Genomic DNA, 23376 nt, shown 5'->3' with positions numbered 1-23376 from the left:
TCCTCTCTATTCATATTTAGTTTTGTCTGTTTGTTCTCACGCTCTTAAGAATGGCAGCGAAACATGATGGTTGCTGCAATGAACCAGCTGTTTCATAGACAGTATGATACTAATAACCAACAGTGGTATTGAAAACATTCCTGGGTCAAAGGTTTGCTTGTCTTGCACTGATGGCGATGCTTCAATCTCATTGTCAACGGACAATGACAATAAAGCAGATCTAATCTAATCTAATCTGAGGTTTTTTGGTTGTAGTGCCTAGATTGCCAAATAATTGTATCTAAAATAAGTTAAATGTTTGTAACTTATTTAATGTAGCCAAAAAATTTTAATGAATAATTTAGAGACTACTTAATCTCACATGAAAGCAGGTAATGTTAGAGTAATTTTAAATGGAAAAAAAGCTTGGTATTGAAATTACATTTCTCTTGTGATTATCACGCCTTTATATTTTGTTAACATTGGGTTTATATACAATCCCTGCTAAGTCTGCAAACAGATTTTTGCTCTTACAAAGAGCAGCAGAGGTTTAAAGTGTGACTGGCTTTAGAATACACCAGACAATATATTTCCAGAACTTTATCAGAACATTTTTGGAAATCATCTTTTAGTGTATGAGTGAATATTCCTTGTGCCCTGTTCTGGTTTTTGAAATGCAGTTTATAATATTCATAAATATGCTAGCCTGCTCTCCCAGATGAACCATTGCCTACTGTGAAGTTTGCTGCTAATTGATCTGCCAGTGCTGTAGCTTGCACACAGCGTTTCCTTTTTGGAAATGAAAGAGAAAAGGGTTGGAGGACTAATTAGTAGAGTCTTGTGAATTGTATTTTTTAAATAAACCTTGGCAACACCATACAGGTTGGGATATGGGCAAAGGCCTGTAGCTTGGGTTTGAATTCCCGGCAATGTATGCCTACAAACTGAGTCTGGGAGCTCATTCATGCAGTCTGACATCCTGAATGTGGGTCACTCGCATCTGTTTAGAATTTTAAAGGAAGACTGACCCTAATGATTGAGATGGTAAAAACCTGCATGGTAAGTAATTATCCTGCAGAATCTTGTCCGGTTTCTTCTTTTTTGTGCATCCTGTTTCTTTGGCAGTTTTTGAACTCCTCCTTTGAGCCAATTTTCAGAAGTTAATTACTATACACTGCTCCTTGTAATTTTTACCTCTTTACTCTCATTTCTTTTTATTTATGAGCAGCACAAACATAATTTTAGACACTGGTATTTAAAGCTTCTTTTAGATAAATTTACCACAATGACAGCCATCATCCAAGTGTTGGTCTCGTCAGTGAACCAGGATGGTAGCACTCATCCCTGAGTGTTATTTGATCATCCTGTTGGCACGTCCTCAATGAGGTCAGTTGTCTGTGGGAAGGGGGACAGTGACACAGCTGTAGCAGTGGAGTGGAACCCGTGATGGATGACATGCCAGAATGGGCCATGCTCCCTCCCAGTAGCCTGTATTGACAGGCACATTTCTTGCATCTAAGAATCTGCATCAGCAGCGCTAATCGTGGGTCATGCTGGTCACAAATGTGATATTTGAATACCGTCCCTGTAATTGCTCATTTGTCAATGTCACATCTAAATTTGCAGGATTTCTCCAACCTGTTAGGGAATAAAACTTGCTCTAATAGGCAGCAAATGCACACAAAAAAATAGCTGGAAATGTTACTACTACTTTTTTTATTGTAAGGCCAGTCTAAACATGGTCACTTGTGTTTTTTTCTAAATAGTTTGAATAGTTTTTGTTTAAAACATGGCCGTAACTTAATTTGGCTTTGTATTAATGGTTAAAACCATTTCTGTTTTACTCCAAAGTGTGTAGCCTCTTTTCTAATGAGATGTAAATTGTTTTGTGAATGTGAGTTCATGTGTGTGCTGAGAATGATTATAATCCAAGCCTTGGCTCCAAGCCTTTCAGCCTGTGCTCCACCAGCCACAAGGCCACAGCCTCTCTTTCCCCAGTTAATTGCATCTGAATTAGTCCATTAATGTGACCATGTAGAGAGATGAAAGGGTGCACAGAGGTGTCTGGCCTCTTTTGACCACTGCAATGTATTATTAATGGGTCAGCAAGTCTGGCAGCTCTACATTAACTTGGCTAATGGACTGTAGGGTCCATCTGTGATTTCTTTTTACAAGGAAGTCAAATCTGAAATGTATTAAGAGGAGGAAAAAAAGATTTTCTGGTACTTAATTGTATCTCAAATCTTCAGGAAAATGATTTTGTGGTGGAAAAAGATTTCCTTAAAATGTTGACGCTTAGAGTTCAGTTTTGAAGTCAGAGGTTCTCAACTCACAGCATCAAATTTTGTGTTCTTGAAAGCAGGTGCCTCAAAAGTAGCCGGTAACTGGCGAAAATCCGCTGCCTGTGAGAGAAGCAGTTGTCGCCTACTCTTGATAATAATAAAAAGTTTCACTTAATGCAAAATTAGTGGTGTTCATCTGCTCTCCTTTTTCTCGAATGCTCCTCCCCTACTGTTCACACACGAGGTAAGCAAATGCACGCGATACCAGACGGCCCATTTCCATTACACGTATGCGGAAAACTTTATTAAATTCTAGAAATGTCGAAAATGCACTATTTCGCAATACAGTTTCCATCAAATAATAATTATGTGAATGAACACATACTAACTGGTGTGATAACTTATGCACAAACATGGTGATGGATGTGAAAAATACTTTAAATTACAGCAGATGCTTCTAAATTTCTGCCACTGCACTATGCGCTTATCATCATTTATCAAAGACTATGTTGGCGTCTTATTCAGCCAATGGAGCGGCACGCTCCTTACACGTGGGAGCGGCTACGTATGAAGCCGTTTTGGGTAATCAACTTATGATGAGCTATGGGATGTACATATCGAATAGTTCAAGTTGCCATAAGATTCTTTTAGCACATTTAAGGTTTACCATTTATTGCGATTTTCGCTGACTTTTGCGATAAAAATATTGCACAGCTTGAAATCGGGATAACAATAAATTTGCGATTAATTGTGGAGGCCTACTCTATATGAATTTTGTGTATTGTGCTTGGTTTTAGTTCTGAATTTTTTTTTTTTTATTCAAATGCTTCCTCAGTTTCAACTGCAGTTGTTGTATGTAGCAATTTCTGGTAAAATATCACCTTCATAGTATCTGTTTGTTCAGAGCATCGCAAACTGCAATCTGCAAAGAGTGCCTTCTAAAACAGCAAGAGCACAAGACTTTCTGGGAAATTGTTGTATTTGAAATCTTAGAACTGTTGGCACTACCCTGACACCATTAGGAGCTACAGTCATTTCTTCATTGTTGGTCCACATTGTAGTCAGTAGTCTGCTGTGAGCCATTGTCAGAGGAAAGCATCAGAGGCTCCTCTTCAGGCTGATAATTAAGTGGCGTACTGACAAACAGCTTTCATCAGATCCCTCATGTGGAACTGAGAGCATGCGAAGGCTTTCAGGGAGGATAAACCAGAGGACGTCATTTTGCCTCCAATCTTTCATGGCCTTATGTTGCCTCTGCAGTGGAGGCGGCGGGGAGGGAAAAAAGGGCCCTGTTAGGCACAGGAAGAAAGAATGAGCCAGCATTGCTCTGAGATCCAGAGTCAATTTCACACCACTCAATACAGGTGGCTATTTTTATTTATTTTTTTTTATTTTTATTGGTGCTTTGGTGACTTATTTTTTCTTACCGAATGACCAAGAAAACATTGATTTGCAAATTAAAATTTTGTGACTTATTTTTTCTTACCGAATGACCAAGAAAACATTGATTTGCAAATTTAAATTTTGTCAAACATGACTTGGCAACACTACTTCAAAGTAAAAGCTTGAGTTTAGGATTTAATTGCCCCTAATGGCTACACTGAAAACTGCTTTAAAGTGTCAAATTAATTGAAGTTCATTAGGAAGCAATTAATTTAATTTGAACTTTATTAAGCTCCGTAAAAAGAACAATTGAATAAAAAAGTCATGTTTTTACAGTTAAAATAATCATTTCAGTATTACTTTGCTGCACTTTACCAAAAGTAATTTGCATGCATGTTTTATAACTACCCATGGACAGTCTCTGTCTGCCCGTCACCTCCTTAATTTACAGACTAAATGCACTAAATGTATTGTATTAAATAGTTTATCACTCATAACTGTCAATTTTTACACCGGTCTATCCCACTGCATTTTTATTTATTCTTACATTTGTCCTGGTGCATTGCCAGTGACAACCCTGTTGAAGGTCAGAGGGTTTCTGAAATAATCCAGTTAATGGAATCACGCTACAATTCTGCATGCCGCACTATGCAATAGTGTAGCAATTCTAGCAACATTAGAGATTGTATTAAGCATTTCTGAAGCATGCGGTTTGTGTTTTCTGAGGGAATCGAGATGGCAGAGGTGCAACTGTTAGCCTAAAAGAGACAGAGACAGCTCTTTCGGGGGCCGTGATCAAAAACGCCTCATGCGAGTGGTTTGAGTCATATGTTGTAGTGTGACCTGCCATTCAGTGTTGCATTGAGGGAATTTTTACTTCACAGCTTTTTAAATCTGCAGTGACTGAATTTAAAAGGGAAATGCTCAAATTTCTAACACACCATTCAAAAGTGTGAGCATATTAAAAAAAAGTGACCCCCACCCCCACCCCTTCTAATTTTTTTAGACTCTATCCAAGGCTGGCCTTTTGAAAGTAAAGAAGCAGTTAAAGAGGAGAACGTGGATGAAATGCCTTAGTGAGATTGAGTTCACAGCATTCGTGGAAGAACTTTTGTTCTATAACCCCATTGCCTCTGCTTAAAAGGGAACATCCTTGATGTAGCATTCATAAACGTGTTATATGCCTCAAGGGAACTGTGAGTTTCTTGAGTTGGCTCAGATTCTTGTCGGCTCTTTTGCAGTATCCTTGGATTGCTCTCAGCAAAATGACTTGCCAAATTAAGTTGGATTTCATTGCCTAGTAGGTAGAGTTGAAAATGTTTTTCACACATTTGTGTAGGAAGGTAAGTTTTAGGTCTAAACTTACTACTAGTGGTAAACAGGTATCAGTCAGAGGTTAGACAGCTTGGTCCAACATGGCAACATCTTTATCAGTCGTTTTGTTTATGTAAATGACATGAATTTTTTTATTACACTTGGCCATCACGTGAGACATTTATGACGAAGAGCATATTGTTCTTTAGTCTACCCTCTTTTTTCTACCTGTAGTTTTACTAAACTACCTGCAAACTCTGGAAATACGGCACCTGTGAAGGTGAATATAAATCACTGACGTGTCTCTTGGCTTTCCCATTGTCTCTGGTGGGTTTTGGCAGATTTCTCTTTCTTTTCTTTTCTTTTAAAATGTTTCAATTGTTTGCCTTCTGTTGCTCAAAGGCCTTAATAACATCCCCACATCCCCATTGCAAATATTCCAAAAGGCCATTGTGTTTTTGTCACTAATCTCGCTGCTCCCAAATTCCTTTTTGTGTCCACACTTTATCGCTTATCAAGCTAATTTCTTTCTTGCATGTACTGCCCTTTTTAAATTAGTCTGCCTTTGAAAAATTACTTTAATTTAACTAAATGCTTATTGTTGAGGGCTGTTAAGGGAAAATACAATTTTTGTGTCCTGGAAAAGTGGATGAGAAGTTTTAATTACTAAAATACATGAATATGGCCTGACATAGTCTTAGCACAGATAGCTACATTCAGTATTCATTTTTACAGTTTATATTTAGTTTTGCATTTTTACTCTCTTTTCATTTCAGGTCATTAACATAAACTTAAACCTTTCATAGAAAAGTTTTTAAAAATACATTTTGAAACATTTATTACTAGGTTTGGTTTAGCAAATTATTTTTTAATTGATTCAAATCAGAAATAAAAAACTATGAACTTATAAATCTATAAGTGATTCAATAATTTTAAAGCAATACTCACTCATTCTAGAACAATTTTGATAGTACAACAATAAAACTCCAGATTTGAAAACATGAGAAGGCTGGACTCATACGAACATGGTTCTATCATACATCCGACAGAAAGGATAAAAGTCAATCATGAGTTTTGGGGTTCTACTAATTTGTGACATTGTGTTGTCTTGTAATTTTTCTTACCTGAACAAACTTACCTTTTCCTACCTGTATGTGTTTGAGCAAGTTTTTTTCCTTATTGAGCAAGTACCATTGCTTCCCACATGCCTTCCCACTCCCACTACAAATAGACAGTGAAGGTGCTACATTCCATGGCCTTGGTGCACATCCCCAAGGCTGAAGAGTGTGTTCTGTGTTGGTGGGGATGTCACTGGGTCTATTTGAAATACCAAATATCTAAAAATACTGTAATCTACCTTTGTGTTTGTGTATCTGCATTGATTCTCTTCCTGTTACCTGTATTGTGTCCATGTTTACCTGTGTTTATTTCCTTTTGCTTTTGGCTGCTCTAGTTGCTGTGAGGTTTTATTAAGTTTGAACTTCTTTTATCAAAATGTGAAACATTTTTACAGCAGGTTAAAAACCTGGAATACTTCAAATATGTGTCTGTATTCAAATTTCTTTCTAATTTTAAGATTACAGCATTTCTTTCTGTTACCAATAATTTAAAATAGATTTTACCTTTCTTTATATTATTTATACTTAGTTAAATCCTAAACTTAACATGGTGTGCAAAGGTTAAAATTTTTTGGTCTCTTAAAGCTTACAGTGCTTTAAAGGTTCTAAATAAAAAAGCACATTTTTATTTATAAGCATTATGTCACGCATTTCCTTCCCCAAAATTTCTTAGTAATGATGATCCAAATGTTCCTAGTTTTCTTTTAATAAAATATATATGAAAATTATCCTATAACCAGCCTTGCGAAGGGATGGATGGATGGATGGATGGATGGATGGATGGATGGATGGATAAAAGGCCCCAACTGACAGTGTGTTCAGAGAATGTCTCAGGCAATGGAGAGCAGAGGATGCAGTGCTGGAGGACAGATCCTCATGGTAGGACAAACCCCTGACCATAACTGAAGTGGCTGATATCAAGAAGTCCTACCAATGGCTAGAAAGGGCTGGCCTACAGGACAGCACTGAAGCACTCATCCTGGCAGATCAGGAACAAGCCCTGAGCACCAGAGCGACAGAGGCTCAGATCTACCACACCAGACAAGACCCAAGGTGTAGGCTGTGCAAAGAGGCGCCTGAAACAATCCAGCACATCACTGCAGGATGTAAGATGCTGGCAGGTAAAGCATACATGGATAACCACAATCAAGTGGCTGGAATGATCTACAGGAATATGTGTGCAGAATATGGACTGGAAACCCCAAGGTCAAAATGGGAAACACCTGCAAAAATGGTAAAAAATAAGACGGCAAAGATCCTGTTGGACGTCCATATACCAAACTAGAGGATGGTTATGGCGAACCAACCAGACATTGTAGTGGTGGATAAAGAACAGAGGAAATCCGTTGTGGTGGATGTGGCGGTCCCAAGCGAAGGGAACATCAGGAAGAAGGAACATGAGAAACGGGAGAAACACCAGGGACTCCGAGAAGAACTGGGGAAAGCATGGAAAGTGAAGGCGACAGCGGTTCGTCTGCAAAATCAACCCAACCGGCACCACTATTGAGTCATCACAGCAGAATGGTCGATTGATGATTGTCCTGCAAAAAATGTTGTCCTTCAAAAAATATGCATGTAACTGTCCCATGTCAATGTATTGGGGGTGATTTTTAAAGAAACCAAAAGACTACTTGTCATTTGGGGCTGCAGCAATGGAGAGGCAGGTCTAACAAAACCTATGGTAACCATAGAAACTCCCATAAAAAGCTGCCTGCTGTTCTATGTGCAGGAAGTGGAGGAGACGGTGCTACACTGTGACTATCAGTTATCTCCTCAAGTTTGGCTTCACAGAGCTCTGTTCCCAGCAGCCAAACAATAGTGAAAAAAGTGATTATTTTTTTTTCTCCTTTTCACTCTTTTGTTCTAATTGTTCTCAGTTTGCTGTTGCTGCTTAGAATTTAACCAATTAGTGTTTGTGCAATGTCTTTGTATTTATTTTCCTTCTTTGTGAATCTTTGTAAGTGCCTGTGTGTGGCACAAAGGCACAGGAAAACATCAACTTCCGCCAGGGTCTTGAATAATTTAAGTTTGGTGCACTGCATAATACTTGCGCTCAAATTTTTATTAAAAAATTTTACTTTGCTGCTATGCTGGTGGCATTGCAATGCAAACATGTTCCTCCCGCTGTTAGGTTAGTCTTACAGTTTATGCTGTGACCGTGTCGGCCGTCTCATTCCCTTTATTATTGGCTTTCACAATATGTGTCCAAAAAGTAACAATTATAGCTTTATTTTACCTGCTTCAAATGCTGGTGAAACTTAAATAAAAATCCATCAAAAAAATCATAATTTTTCAAGCAGGAAAAGCAAAACAATTTTGCTAAACTTTAGAGCAAAAGGTTTCCAGATTTTTTTCAGTAATGTACCTGTGCAAATCAAACAGTTTTGTTTAGCTGTTGCTGTTGATTTCCTGAAAAGTCAACATACATAAAGAATCTTTTAAAGGACTATTGGACATACATTTTATTCTCCAACCTTCTAGCTAACTTAACCCTGATTAATATAATCTCTAATATAGTTTTCTCAGAGTAGATATTATCTTTCATGTTCACCTCTTACAAGCTTTTAGGTTTTCTCTCTGTGAATTTCAAGCCTTTCTCTCCATTTATTTGAATGGCATCTAACAAAGAATGCAGTGTTTTTGGTTATTTCTAACTATTATCCTCTATTGATTTACCATAAAAGTGTTAAGCTTCAGATGCAACAGACTGACACATACAGTGGCTTTGATTCATTTGTGTTGGACGATTTATTTGTGAGGAACTCTCTCCTTGGCTGCTGGTGTTTCTTCCTATGTCATGACTTGTATATGTGTATGCACATGTCTCCATGAGCAGCATGTGGAGTTCACTCCCTTGGGTCCCTGACCATGTTCACAGCATGCTACCTCCTCCCCAGCTGTGAGGAGCGGGGCTCTGACATGGCCTGTCCCTTTGGCTCACTCTGAACGTTTGACACGCCGAGCACCGAGGTCAGCTTGACCTACTTTCCCCTTACGTTCCCTCTGCTGAGTTGAAGTGCTTCGCAGCATGGGAAGGCAAAGTGGGCGGAGCTACCTATGCCTCCACTGGTGTCTTGGCACGTTAAATCACCCCAGTTCGTTGGGAGACACGTTCCGGTGTGTGCGAGTGTGTTTTAGATGTTACAGGAGGCGTCCCACTCACATGGACAGCCACACGCAGGCTTGTTCTAAGGTTGAACACGAAGCGCTTTGTGGGGGTTGCAGTTAGATATTGGGCAGCTCTTGGACAGGACCCCTGCAGTGAGCTCTGTCTAACTCACTTTATGTGGAATTGCTAACGTTTCCTGAGCTCTTCCACCCACTTAATGTCCCTCTTTTGTAGCTCTACAATTAAAAAAAGTTGTGGTCTTTCTTGTGGTCCTTCTGAAACGTTTATGCATTGAGTTTTGATTTTTTTTTATGTTTATTAATATTATCCAGTATCTCAAAATGCAATCTTCTGGACGCAGTGCTTGTTTCTAATACAGCGATGCTTATTTTGCAGTATTCATTAAATCTTGTTCTTTTCACAACAACGTCTTTTTTAATATTTTAAACACTTGACCTTGCACAGTATTGAATTGTTTAAGTTCAGAAACAGCAGAGCAGGGAAAGAAAAAGGCAGAGTTCATTATAAAGTTAACTTTTGATGGAGCTCCAGGTAATGGTTTTGAGTCTGTATCAATGATTTAGACTCAAAAGAAGGTGCTTGATGGATTGAGCCATGATTTCAGCTCAGTTCTTTTTAAGTATTTGACGCACACACTGCGGTACAGACTTGGCTTTGAAATAAAATGTCCTAAGTTATGGAAGTAATTTTATGTATGGGTTTGTATAGCTTTAACCCCATAACTAAGGAAACTATGGATAAAAGGTCAAGACTGTTTTTTTTCTGAGAATCCATATCTGAATAAGAACCTATTAACCAGAGAGCCCACTGTTTAACACATGCATAACACCAGAACTAATCAATATGATCTCCCCAATAATTGGACCTTTAGATTACTATTGGTGTCTCCCAAGAACAACATTAGTATTTTTCTTGTTTAGCATGTAGACATGGGGACTCTAATCATAGTGTAAACACAAAAACTAAGTTATGGAAGAATAAAGTTAGTACTTATTTACTTTATTACTATGTGATGTATTCTTTTAAGGTAACAGGAATGGTGTTATCAGACCTATTATCTGATAAAGAAGCATCATCTTTATGACTTTGAACAGTTTCAGTTTGTGAGTTCTCCATGTGTCTTTCTGAGTTTCTCTGAACCCATTACATTTATTAGAGAATCCTAAAGCGTTTAAGGATGACCGAGTGTCAGTAGCATGCACTAAAGCAGAATGGAGAGGCATGTGCATCCACTGGCATTAGTAAACCCTCATCTGGTTTGGCTCCAGCTGGGTCTGAGGGCAGTGTATTTGCTGGTTAACCCGGCCTAGAACAGCTCAACCCTACCCTTGTGGATACATTAAAACAGCTCTCCTCCTCTGTAAGGCAGCTGGAGGAGTCCCCCTCATCACCACTGCAGAGTCGCATGTAATGCTGTAACAAGTTAACTTTTGGAATGAAATACATAATTTATTTCCTGGCCTCATAGGAGGCTGCTGAGGCATTAATTAATATCAGGCCTGGTTATCAACAGCTATCCCAGTGTGGGATTCCTTCTGGCTCCTATTTTTGGCATCCATGGAATTTGATATGTAGTGCAAACTGAGAGCAGTTTGCTCAGACATTGGTGAAAGAAACAGTTTTCTGCTGGTTGCAGATCTGATGCCCCTGAAACAAACAGACCTTAATGACTAGGAGCACCGACAAATTCTTAATGATTCATGCCAAAATGTCATTAGCTGTAGTCATTGTGGGCAGCGTTACTCTGCATACATATTTGTTTGATCTGACTTGTGATGTGTGTTTACTCACCTCAATGCCTTTCTCTCTTTGTCTTCCACTACAGAATTCAATACGGCACAACCTATCATTGAACAAGTGTTTTCTCAAAGTGGCTCGCTCCAAAGACGACCCCGGAAAGGTAAGAGTAAAAGTTGCCTTTAGTTGCACAATTTGAAGAGCATCAATGCAAAGCGGGGACAGTCCATTCATGTTGCAGAAGCCACAGTTAACCCTTTAATATCAGAGATGTTGCCAGTGACTCCTAAAGAACACATGCTCTTTGCTGTACTGTAACTCTTCAATTGTTCACGCTATCAACGGGAATCAGCTGATTCTGACGCGAATTGACTGTCCTTTACTGACGTTAAGTGTTGCATATCAGCGTAAGGCTTCGCTTCCCCACTTCAGAATCCAGTGGAATAACTGTCATTTTTCTGAGTATAAGCTGCAGTTTTTCTTCCTATGCATTTTTTCAGCGTTTGTGACTTTTTACTCCAGAGCGACTTATTGTGTGAAAAATATGGTACTTTAGCTGCGTAAATGGTTGGAAAATTACAGTAGTCAAAAGAATGTCATTATCGGAGATAAAGCTCTGACGCTAAAGGGTTAAACCACATTTTTATAGTGTTTTATATTGTCTCTTTGAAGAATGTTACTTTTTCATCTGTACCCAGACTAAGACTAAAAGTAAGGTTGAGAATTGATTGAATGCTATAATATGCTCTGATTTTTTTTATTAAGTTGAGTTTTCTTTATAAGATTGGGTTTAAGGAAATATTGAGTAAAAAACAAAAACATTTTTCATTATTAGCAAAGCAGAAAAATGAACCAAATCTAATTTTTCCCACTAAAACAGTAAAAAGCCCATGTTAATTTCAACGTTAGATCTCAGTAGTACTACATTTGTCTTTTCTGCCTGTTTCACTTCGTCATCTCAAGCAAAGTAAATGTGATTGGTAATATTCCCTGATGTGTTGTTTTGATGAGCGAAGAAGCTTATGGACGTCTGTTTGCAATAATGGTCTACATGAGTCCAGGCATTTTTTTTAGTAACCCAGATGTCAAACCGACAGTGTCAGAGCACATGGGTCCAGATACGCCGACACATGCATGAAGAGCTACACCCGACCGTGCAGAGGATAGGGACTGAATGCTAATTTCATGTTTTGCTGTAATCCTCTGATATCCACACTCCTGGGAGCTGCTCCACTAAATAGAAAATAATCTATTGCTGTATAGATCCCATTCCAAATGCATGGCCAACATGCTTGCATCCTTAATGTTTAATTTGGAATTTTCCTCTCTCCCTTCCCCCGAAGACAACTTCAAAGAGATGTTAGCAGGTCTTGATATGTTGCATCAATATTATAATGTGGCAGGAATATGAGAACTGCTGGTTGGATGAGATAGGAGAGTCATGTCGTTCGTTTTCCCTCTCTATCTGAGATGGAGTAAGAGTTAGTGCTTGTACGCGTGCATACTGCCTAACACAGATAAAAAAGGTTGTGTGAAGGCTGCTGTTAAACATCATCATTTTAATTGGTATCGTGTTTTGGCCTTGAGTTTCAAGCATAGCCAGAATACGATCTTGTCTTTTCCAACGTACCTGCAAAAGAGGAAGCAATGACAAGTCATAGTAATGTATGAAAATAAGTTGCGTCATTTTGGGCAACAGAACAGGTAGTTTACATATGTTAATAAGACTTACAGAGTTTTTTTGTCGTTCTAGACTTTACAAAGGCATTTAGTTGATGGTTGCTGGGAATATTTTGGCTTCAAGTCTGTTTAAGTCTGAGACTCAAAGAACTTTGCTTAACATTACTTCTGTATCTAGCAGTTCTGGTGATTAATCAAATGTCTCTATCAAATGTTTGCCTGCCATCTCTTTGGGCCGTGTGTGGGGAAATGCACAAACGCAACTCCCATGAGTGTTGGCTGGCGTTCTTCTTCCCCCTCAGTTTGAGGAAACACCGACCAGAATGGCTCTGTCTGCCTGACACTTTAAAACATCCCTCCTAGTGAATAAATCGCAGCAGCATATAATAAGCAGCTCCACCTTTTCTTTGTTCTTTTAAGGAATGCAACTTGTTTTATTGTTAATTTACTGAACATATCTCTTTTATCAATGATAAATATTAAATAACCTCATAGCTGCTACCATTATTTGTGATTGTTACTAATTTACAATGACTGATCAAATCATATTTTTGTCAGGCATTTATACATGCATATTAAAATTTCTATTTTAATAAAATGGAATAAAATGCATCATCTCAGCTGAATAGATTTTTTCTCTATTGATTTTATCAGGTGTCATGTGGAACATTAATGAGAAATTTAGCACCTCTTGGACCACAGGGTAAAAGCCTGCAGTGTTCATGTTTGTTTTTAGGGAATACACTGGGAAAATACATTAAATGGAGCTGAATGTAAAGATAAATAATGCATCTTGGTTGTAGAATGTACTAGCCCCAGCTTTCAGAGTCTGTTCCTACAGTTTTGGCCTTTATTGGCTTTGCTCAGACCTTGAATGAGAGCTATATGGCAAGGCTAGTGCTGCCTGGAATTCTGGGCCGAGACACTGGATCATTCATCTTTGTCAACTGTGCTCGGATTTCAGTACCTGAGGAAAGGCTTAGCATTTCACCATTACCAGCTGCCTCCACCAGCCTCTCACTGAGGAGTAGCAGCACGGGCGGAGAAGCCAAATCTCGTTTGCTAACAAATCCCACTCACATACCACACAGACACTGAACACTCATCCATCAATTTCAATTAGGATTTGGGATGATGGAATGTGGTATAAACGTCTTTTTAATTTTTTTTAATTCTTGTAGTCAGTATATTATAGTACCTGATGAAGGAGAAATATTACTGTCTAAATAGTTTCTTGTTTTATCTGCTACTTTTTGGGTATTTTTATTTATATCTGTTTTAAGGAAAACATGGAAAAAAGAGAATACAGAGAGTAACATTTAGCAGGCATAATCCTAAAATCTGTGTTACCACAGTGGTTAGTCCACATGCATTGTGTGTTGATTATTTGAGTTAAACTTTAATTTATGTCAGAGGGAGAAATTCCCTCATCGTGGCGGTTCAAAGAAAGAAAAAGAAAATCAAAAACTTTCCCAGTCCAACAATATTTTTACAAACATATTTTTTTTTTGTATACAGGGCTCTTATTGGGCTATTGATACCAACCCAAAGGAGGACGCCTTGCCCACACGGCCAAAGAAAAGGCCTCGGTCTGGGGAGCGGGTGAGTCCAATCTTTCTTTCACCTTTTATTTATTGTTTTTATTAATTTTATTTTTATATGAGCTCTTCATAGAAGTTCATTTTCAGGCTTCATGTATTTTCCTTTCCATCCTGACATGTCATGAAGGACGAGGAGGCTTCTTATGAATAAACCATGCCCCAGGCAGCCATTACTCCACATACATTATATTTTGCATGAAAATTTTTAAACAAACGTCAATTAATGTAGTGTTCTTTGTCATGGCTATTTCAAGCAGAAGATCGTGTCTTTAATTATGCAAGACTTTTAGTCACCGTTACATCTGTGCAGGTTTTCCTAGAGCCGCCCAGAATAACCCGACCCGTGGGCATCTCAGAACATGAGGTTTTTCTTTGTCTCAGCACAATGAGGCTGACCCGACACTATAATGAGTTCAGCTAACAAAGGAAGGACACTACCTGAATTTATCGCTACCACTTCTATAGCATAAAACAAAATTAAAGTATGCATCTTTTTTTTTTTGACAACATCTTTTAGGTGAAATTTAAAAGGGACTAAATTTAGATTTTTAAAAAGTCACATTTCATTAAAAACATGTACGTCTGCCAAGCATTTGCAGGGAGGCTCTGCTGGTGCCGCTATATTTATCTGTAGGGACATAAAAGATCGCACAAAGAGAAGGGGGGGGGGGGGGGGGGGTTTCAGTCTTACAAATGCTATGTGCTTAAGTTCTACCCCACTCAGACACCATCTGTTCAAAGGTATTTTGTTCAGAGTTACAGACACTCAAACTGGAAATGTTTCTCAATCTTATTTGTGTTTTATCATGAATTAAAAATGGTATTGTTGGCAACCAATCCTCTTACCATAAGCAGGTTTATGAAAGATAGGCATGGCAGACTTCTTTTTGTTTATAGTGCAAGACAAGGGCATGGATGTGTGTACTTGACTGTTTTCTGGGGGGAGGTGTGCTGCCGTCTTTTTTTCAGAAGGAACACTTCAAACAAATCATGACCTAAATAACGATATAGGTCTAATATATGTGTATAGTCCGGGTTTATTCTTTGGGATATTGCACGTCCTAAAATGTATCACCAATGCGAGGTTTTCTGCACAGTCTACTGTAGTGTGATCTTGTTTGTTCAATAATTGGATTAAGGTGATTTCAACCCCCCCTCCCCCCCCTCCAATTCTAAAGGCTTCCACACCATACAGCCTGGATTCAGAGTCTTTGGGGATGGACTGTATGATCTCTGGAAGTGCCTCTCCAACGCTGGCAATCAACACTGTGACTAACAAGGTACTACAGCCAGCCCTCCAGCCTCCAGATCCAATACACACCTGGCTACATGCTGCACCCTGACCCCACCCACTTCTGCAACCACCTACAGCACTGTTCTCAACAGGCACACTTCGGCGGAGGGGAGACACACACACACACAAGCATATGCTTATACGCCTAAAGCATCTTTTCAATGCAACCCACACCAAAATACACAACTATCTGCCCCGTTGTACCTTTTTTCCGTTAAAGCAACAGGCAGCAGGATGGTGTTTTTCTTTGAGAATTTGTGATTCTCACAACTTTTCTAGATTCTCGTGCGCATACCTGTTCATCTGTTTTTTAAACTGATGTGCAAGCTGATGCCAGAGTGACCATTCTCGCCTGTTTGATTCTTCTGTGTCTGCTTCTTTTTGTTTTACACGTGCATACATATGGACATGTGTGTGTAAAAGCTTTGAAGCACTTGTACATCGTAGAGCAAAGCCATTGGGACCGCTAGCTGCTCAGAGAGTGCAGCTCACGCTGAAATTTAAATTGGCTTTTTAACCTTAAGCTCTCATTCCTGGGCCTAGTGGGGACAGCTCTCAGGAGTACTTTTAAAAAGCCTGCTAGAGTCGCTTATTCATTTGCTGTAAGCTTTACAAAAATGATTTAACTTGACCAGACATGCTCATAAGAAGTATAAGTTGTTGCCTGCTTGTGTGTTTGCGTGCAGATAGATTTTAATCATACTATGGAGGTGGTAAAAGTCAACTTATTTCTGCTATTTTATAACTTGGACCAATTTTATTGTGGAGTTTTTTATATTATGTTTAGCCTAATTTTAACAAGCAGCCCTTGGATACTAGCCTGAGGCTTGTCAGAGAGAAAAGATGGTGTTTTTTTTAAATATAGTTCTATAGTAGAAACTTTTGTAAATGTATGCTTGAAGGAAAATGAGCCTTTTTCTTTCCGTCTTCACACATTTTCTCACCCATTTTTCCAGCAACTTTCTTAAAGAGACCTCATGTTGAGTTATGACATTTAAACCAGAATTCTTCTGCCAAGAAGATTTAAGGAGAAAAGTAAAAAAAAAGAGCAACACTCAGAAGATTAGAACAACATTGTGGTCTTCAACTGTTCCTTTTTATTTGTTCAAATCTGTCACTTTGAGAAAGATGACCAAAAGAGATGGAGGATAGCAACAGATCTTGGATCTCCTTGGAGAGCTCGGGTTTCTCACTGCCTGACACCATAAACACGTAACAGACCACACCTCTTTCGGTTCAGTGTGCCAAGCCACAGGAATTCCCTTTGCTCTTTTTTTTCTGTCTTTCTATTCCAGTCTCTCTGGCTTATTCCCGCCTTCCAATATGAACCAATGAGGAGACTGACAGCAGGGCCACCGAACCCCTTTGCTCTTTCTCTCTTTAGTCTGAATCAGGCTTGAGGATGAAGTAGTTTTGTTTCTTCTGTCTGTCCGCACGCTCCTGCAGACAGGTGCTGTGCTAACCATTGGCTGGTATTTTGGAAACACCTGGATCGGCGTTGCTTTGATTTCATAATCCGCGTCTCGTGCTCTAGATTACCACCTCTCTCCCATGTTGAAGACACCTCTGGCTTTTTAGTTAATTCACTACTAATAATAGAACTCAAACTTGTTTGCCTACCAACCGTACACAGGATTTTCAGCGGAGCTCCTGCTGCCTGTACGGGCATGTTTGTCTCTATTTGTGTGTGTTTTCCTACCTGTGTACACACACAGTTGTGGAAAAGGGCTTTTGTCATATGTTAGCTCATGCTTATATCTGCGTGGGTGAGATGCGATTTTGTTGTTAGACTGTGATGGGACGTACTTGAGTGGGTGTCTTTGCTCAGGGGACTGAGGGGGCCTGGGTAAACCACAGAGCAGTGAGGTTTTGAAATCATAACACTTTCTGGTTGAGTAAAGTAAAAATAGATTGTGGTCAGAGTCTTGAGGCATAAAAGCCTGTTTCATGTCTTTATTACACATAACTTTTGTTTCTGTTGCATGCGGGTTTTGATTAGCATTGTGGAAGGACACTTTGAAGGCGTGGCGATGGCCTCAGTCTTGCACCTTGAGTTTTCTTTCCTACTCATGAATATTGGGGCTCAGCCTACAGTGAGTGAAGGAAATATGGAGTTGGCTGATGAGCTCTTCTCGCCCTGCTCTCCTTTTGTCTTACCTGTTGTTTTTTAGTGAACAGTGAGTCAGGATTTAAAATTTATGTGCTGTCATTTGAGAAAAAAAAACAATCTCCCTTTATCAGAGCTGGAGCCAAGTCTCATCCTAAAGGCTTAAAACGATTGGGTTTCCACTCTGCACCTTGGATTTGAACCAGCATGCCTGTCGGCTGGCCAGACATCAGTCAGAGCTGCCTGAGATTTCTCACCTCCTTTGCAGCCTCCGTGGTAGCCGGCAGTGGCTCAGCAGAAAAACAAGATGCTTCCGTCCGCCGCCGCTATGGGCAGCTGTGGCTGCTGCCTCTCCAAGCCCAGCCCACTTTGTTGCACTCACCTCGAGTAGCAGAAGGCCTCATTCTGAAGAAGTCACAGAGGGTCTTGCACAAAAGCCATTACACAAGAACAGCCACAAAATCTGGGAAAGCCCGGCGCTCCTTCCCCACATTGCTGTCATTCAATCCTGGCAGAACAAAACCCAGAACTCGAGTTATTCTCTATGGATATCATTATACTCATTATTTAGATTATTTTTACAACTTTCCCAAGACTCCTTTGAAGACACACTTTACTTTGGGAGATTGGGGAGGACTGCACCTTGTTAGATGGTAATTAAGATTGTCATGCTGAAGTGTTTTGGCTAGTTTTGCTTCTACACTGAAAGGTCAGTGTCTCAGCTGCACCGAAATCCTTTGTTATCTGTCCCAAACCAATTTGCGCTTGGTGAGCAGATGTGGTTGACATTGTCAGTGCTGTGACCTTTACTGATGGGAATGCTTCAGATGTGTCCACACTCCTTTACTCATTTAAATAGAACCCCTTAGTGACTGTGGAAGGAGTTGGGCAGCCTGTTGTTTTCCACAAACGATTAAAAAAGATGCTCATTATGTGACTGGATAGTGTTTATTACGTCTTTAGCTATAACGAATATTTTTTATTCTCATTTTATGCTATAGTTGGGGTGAATACTCAATTCTGATTGACTGTAGGATGTCTATTTAAAAGTGATCATAGGCTCCTAAAAACTGAAGTTCTGGTCACATAACCTGAATGTTCTACATTATTGTGCTGGCCTAAATGTCAGATGAAACTTTGAACGTAGATGGACATACGTTAATTTAGTCTCTCACAACAGCAAGACAGTAGAAAAGACCTCTGTCCTTCTAAATGGCTCTACAATGGACATGCAAGGATGTCTACCCAATTTTACCATCAAATGTCATTTTTAATAGTTCGTTTCTGTCTTGCTTACCTTGCTGCTTCATTTAGAGTAATTATTATTGATTGATGAAAGAAATTGCATGTTGATACACATTTAATGACCATTTTAATCATCCTGAGAACCCGTCCATTCATTTCTGTTCTCTGTAGGGGACAGTTGTCTTTTATTGATGTCATTTGACTCATTTGAAGTTCTGATGTGCTTAAAATGGATTTTCTAGCCTTTCTGTTGACATTTCACGTGTTTGGATCAGATTTTGGGAAGTTTGTTTTTTTAGGGAGACAAAACGGAATGGGTAGAGGTCATAAATGTGTCTACTGGTTCTCAGAAGGATATCTACCACTTCCATCTGCTGCAGCAGAGAGAGGTCGGTGCAAGCTTGGTAGTTGTTAACATGACATTGCGTCGCACCACATATCAAATAGTCGGTTTCTTGTGAAAAACAATTTAAAATAAGAAAAAACACTAGATTAAAGCACTAATACATGCTTTTAAAAAGTTATTTCTTTTGTAAGTGACTATGGTAGAAGCGGGTTAATGCCAGATGCGGTCACGCATTCATTTTTGATAATGGACACCTCATCCGACATTATCCCTTACTTCTTAAAAGTGCAGTAAATTCTTCTAACTTGCAGTATTTCTAAGGGAAATCGTTCTCTTATGTTCATGTTTCAGGTGGCATTGTACAACACAGAGCAGGAAGGGAGCGATAGCCCAAGAAGCAGCCTTAACAACAGCCTGTCTGACCAGAGTCTGGCCTCTGTCAATCTCAACAGTGTGAGCAGCGTTCACAGCTATACACCGGTAAGAACAGACTAACCTTCAATGTCACAATATTTTAGAGGTCTTTAAAGAGCCAAAAGCTCAGATGCTTGGATGGGACCACTTAAATCCAAAAACACTCTCAGTTTGGATGGTTTTACAGAAACAAGAGCTTCATCTTCAGCAAACAGCAGCAGTTGGAAAAAAGAGAAATCCAAAGTTTCTGTCAGGTTTTCCTTATTTTTTTTATGTCCTTTGCTGCTAATAAAAATGAAGAAAGTTCAGTTCCTGCTGTACCTGGGCCCCTCCACCGCCTGTGACTTTGTCCTGTGGTGGTTAAACTGAACTGATTGGACCAGGTGAACTTTGGATTATTTGTGGTTGTTCGTGTGAATGATGTGCACATAACATTCCAAACTGGAAGATCTATTGATAAGCATTTATGTTGTGAAATAAAAGTTGTTGATTAAATAAAACAAATACAGTTGAAATTCCTGCTTTAGCTAATATTTGCCTTTTCTTTGACAGGATGTTATTGTTTTATGAGCTTAAAAATGCTGTTTACAGCGGCTGTGTGTGTGTATATCTATATCTATATAGATACATATAGATGGATGGATGGATGGATGGATGGATAGATAGATAGATAGTGTCTTGTGCAGCCTCAGTCAAAAAAGGAATACAAATTAAACTCTGCCAGACTTGGATAATGTACTATATCTCATATTTCGTTTAATCTGGAAAGCCCAGGAGGCTTTCTGCAGAGGAGCAGCTGTAGACAGACAGCATTGAACCGAGGTTCAGGGTGGACATAAGCGAGAGTACAACATCAGGAAGGGGGTTAAAGGGAAAAAAGGAAACCGCTCACTCCTGGAAGCTAGACAAAGAGAAGCACTTCCTCTGATGTCCTCCCACCAGAGATGCCCCCTCTTTGGTGTGGTCCTCCTGCATCCTAGAGTGCTCCGTGCTCCAGGCGCTGGGCATCGATCGGTTCAAGCTGATGGATGTGCTTGCGCGTTCTGTTTCTCTCTCGCAGCCAAAGCGGCAGCTTGCAGTAAACACTCCGGCTTTATCATCACCTCTTCATTCTAACCCAAGCCCGTTTGTGAGCTATGCTCTTCAGCAGAGTGTCCAAATATTAGAAGAGGACGTTATTAGGATCAAAAAGTGGGCATGGTCTCTCTTGTAAAGCTTCACAGTGGACACGGGTCAGATCCTATTCAGCGAAGCAGTGAAGCCTCCGTTCTGCTGCCTTTGCTTTGGTGAATCTCCCGACACACTTGTTGCTGAAGGGAACTCGGCTTGCCGCCTCACACCCAGGGGCAGTGCATAACATTGACTGCCCACACAAACACATGGATAAAATGGCTGCTTATTTGTACAAGCTATTGCTATTGATTTTGTTTTAAATACATTTTGCTCAGCCACCTGAGTATTGGCTTTGTGTCCATTCTGGTTGCTCTCTTAATGCTGTGTGAGCCAAGGTGTTAAGAAGTAACCTGGATTTGTTATGTTCGGTGTCATTTCTCATTTACACATCGTTCGATTGAAATATTTTATATTCAAAGCAAAACAAATGCTTTTTTAAAATTCCTAGTTAATATCTGCTTTACATTTAATATTTGAGAGATTTTCCTCTTTCGTTTTTGTGGCTGCAGTACCAGAGGAGCAGGGCAAATATATCTGAGCAAAAACTATACATGTTTACTGTAGATAGGACTCTTTGAAAATATATTGTTTCTCTAAAGATCAAAGCCTCTGTAATCCGTGCCGCACTTGTCTGAAAGGGCTAGCTATTTATCTCCTGTCGAACTCTGAACTCAATTTCAGTTTTTCTAAACCATATTGCTCCCATGTCTAAATTTTGACTGTTCTCTGCTTTTAATTTCCTCAGGTGACCAGTCACCCGGAGCCTGTGTCCCAGTCCATGAGCCTGCAGCAGCAGGCCCCCCAGTCCCAGTACAGCATGCCAGACAGAGACAAACAGCTCCTGTTCTCGGACTTTGAAAATCTCAGTGCCTCTTTCCGCAGCCTTTACAAGTCTGTTTTCGAGCAGTCGTTCAGCCATCAAGGTGAGTGGCCTCACGAGGGCACTGAATGGAAATCTAATAGAGAGCCTAAGCTTCACTTATCAAGGATCAGGATGATCCTCGGAAAGATTTTCCTAATGTGGGCTTTTTCATAGCAGCTGGGGCTAATGAGCTCGACTAGAAGTGAGCAGGTATTCAGCCGGCCGACTTTGCTGTAACACAAATTTAATTTACATGGTCTTTAGCTACGAAAATATATTTAAAAAAAAACATTTTATATGCAAAAGCAGCAGAGTTCATCTCTTAAAATATTTTATCACAGGATGTAAAGAGATAGAACTGCACCTCATTTTATGGTTAATTCTCCATATTAATTATGAAGACTTGAGCGTTTGTGTTCAAAGGGCCTTTTCATGAAGGCCACTTTTTCATCAGTGGAGTGGAAGAGCCTTTTGGCAGCAGCAACCCTGATTGGACTTGAGTTTCATTTATCATTGCGACTGGAATTCATATGATATAATGCGTGATGGTGGGGAGAGAACCGCTTTTCCAAAGGCTGAGTCGTTGCACATCAGTTTGGGTTGGAAGCTAATTCACTGATAAACAGGGAGCATCTGAAAAGCAAAAACCGTAGAGGAAAAAAAGAAAAGAGCTTTCCCGATTTAACCTGCTTTCATAAATCAAATGAATTTCATGCTAATATTTTCAAAGGGTTCTTCCTTTTTAATCTGTCATCTATTTTTCATTAGTTTTGAAGTCGTTACCTTTTTTTGGTGCATAAAAGGGGAAATCTCTTAGTTAGACAAGCCTCCGCAATTAAATGGCGTAAATAACCGAGCTGGAGGATTTCACACTCAACCGCTGTAGACGGTCAGCTAATTCACTGGCTTTGATAATAGGTAATGAGCTTGCGTTATTATTCTGGTGCTGCGTTAATTGCTTTCTGTATTTCCCTAGTTGGACAATGGGCTTTCTGTGCCGATAAGAGATGCACCTTTGTCACCTCTGCAGTGAGTGTTATGTAGCGATTGTGGAAGTGCAGGGCTGGAGTCCGCTCGAAAAAACACTCCAGTGTAATAGGTTTATGTGGCAAAGCTGTGAAGGACAGGGGCTCATAAGACCACTCCCCACCACTCAGATGATTGCAGTCAGGTTTGCAAATATTCCTGCTGCAGTCATGTCAGGTAAGGCGCTAAAAGCAGCTGCTGAAGTTTGCTGCAGACCATCCAGGGCTCGTGGTGGCGGAGAGACGTCTGCAGCCGTATTTGTCTGCCTTCTAATTAAAACCAACGCTGAGTCATTCCCTGACGCGGTTAAATTGCAGCTGCTTCGCCTCCATAGTAGAACCTCTTAGGAACAGGAGGCTCAGGACACATTACTGCAGAAAGGATAGACAAACCATCTGAACTACATACACCTTCAAACTACTGAAATAATATTTAAGGGACAGAAGCTCACCACAACAAGAGCTTTTTTATGATGTTGCCGGAAGTGAACGCTTTATTTAAACGACATTTTAAGATAAAAATGTTCTTCATTATTGTGGAGGAAGACTATCATGTGATGGCATATGGGAGCGAATAACAAACAAAGCTGTTTATTATTCTTAGATGACATGAAATAGTTCAAAGTCAGAGTGGAGCATATTTTTTTTGTCTTTTTCTCACATAAAAAAAAAATCTGTGGTTTAAT

At 39.6% G+C, this 23376-nt stretch overlaps 1 protein-coding gene across 1 annotated transcript in view; it reads left to right on the top strand.

Moving 5' to 3' along the window:
• The window catches only part of LOC101158100 (forkhead box protein J3), a 45713-nt gene that overhangs the window by 14654 nt on the left and 7683 nt on the right, over positions 1-23376 (top strand). Inside the window, exons 2-6 of the mRNA XM_023954861.1 lie at positions 11032-11106; positions 14142-14225; positions 15403-15504; positions 19568-19696; positions 21549-21726. Of these exons, the coding sequence (XP_023810629.1) occupies positions 11032-11106; positions 14142-14225; positions 15403-15504; positions 19568-19696; positions 21549-21726 (568 nt within the window). The remainder of the gene's footprint in view (positions 1-11031; positions 11107-14141; positions 14226-15402; positions 15505-19567; positions 19697-21548; positions 21727-23376) is intronic.

The sequence above is a fragment of the Oryzias latipes genome, chromosome 5, assembly GCF_002234675.1.
Source record: "Oryzias latipes chromosome 5, ASM223467v1".
Lineage (NCBI taxonomy): Eukaryota > Metazoa > Chordata > Actinopteri > Beloniformes > Adrianichthyidae > Oryzias > Oryzias latipes.
Note: the sequence above shows the minus strand (reverse complement) of the source record. Positions and strands in the feature narration are given on the sequence as shown.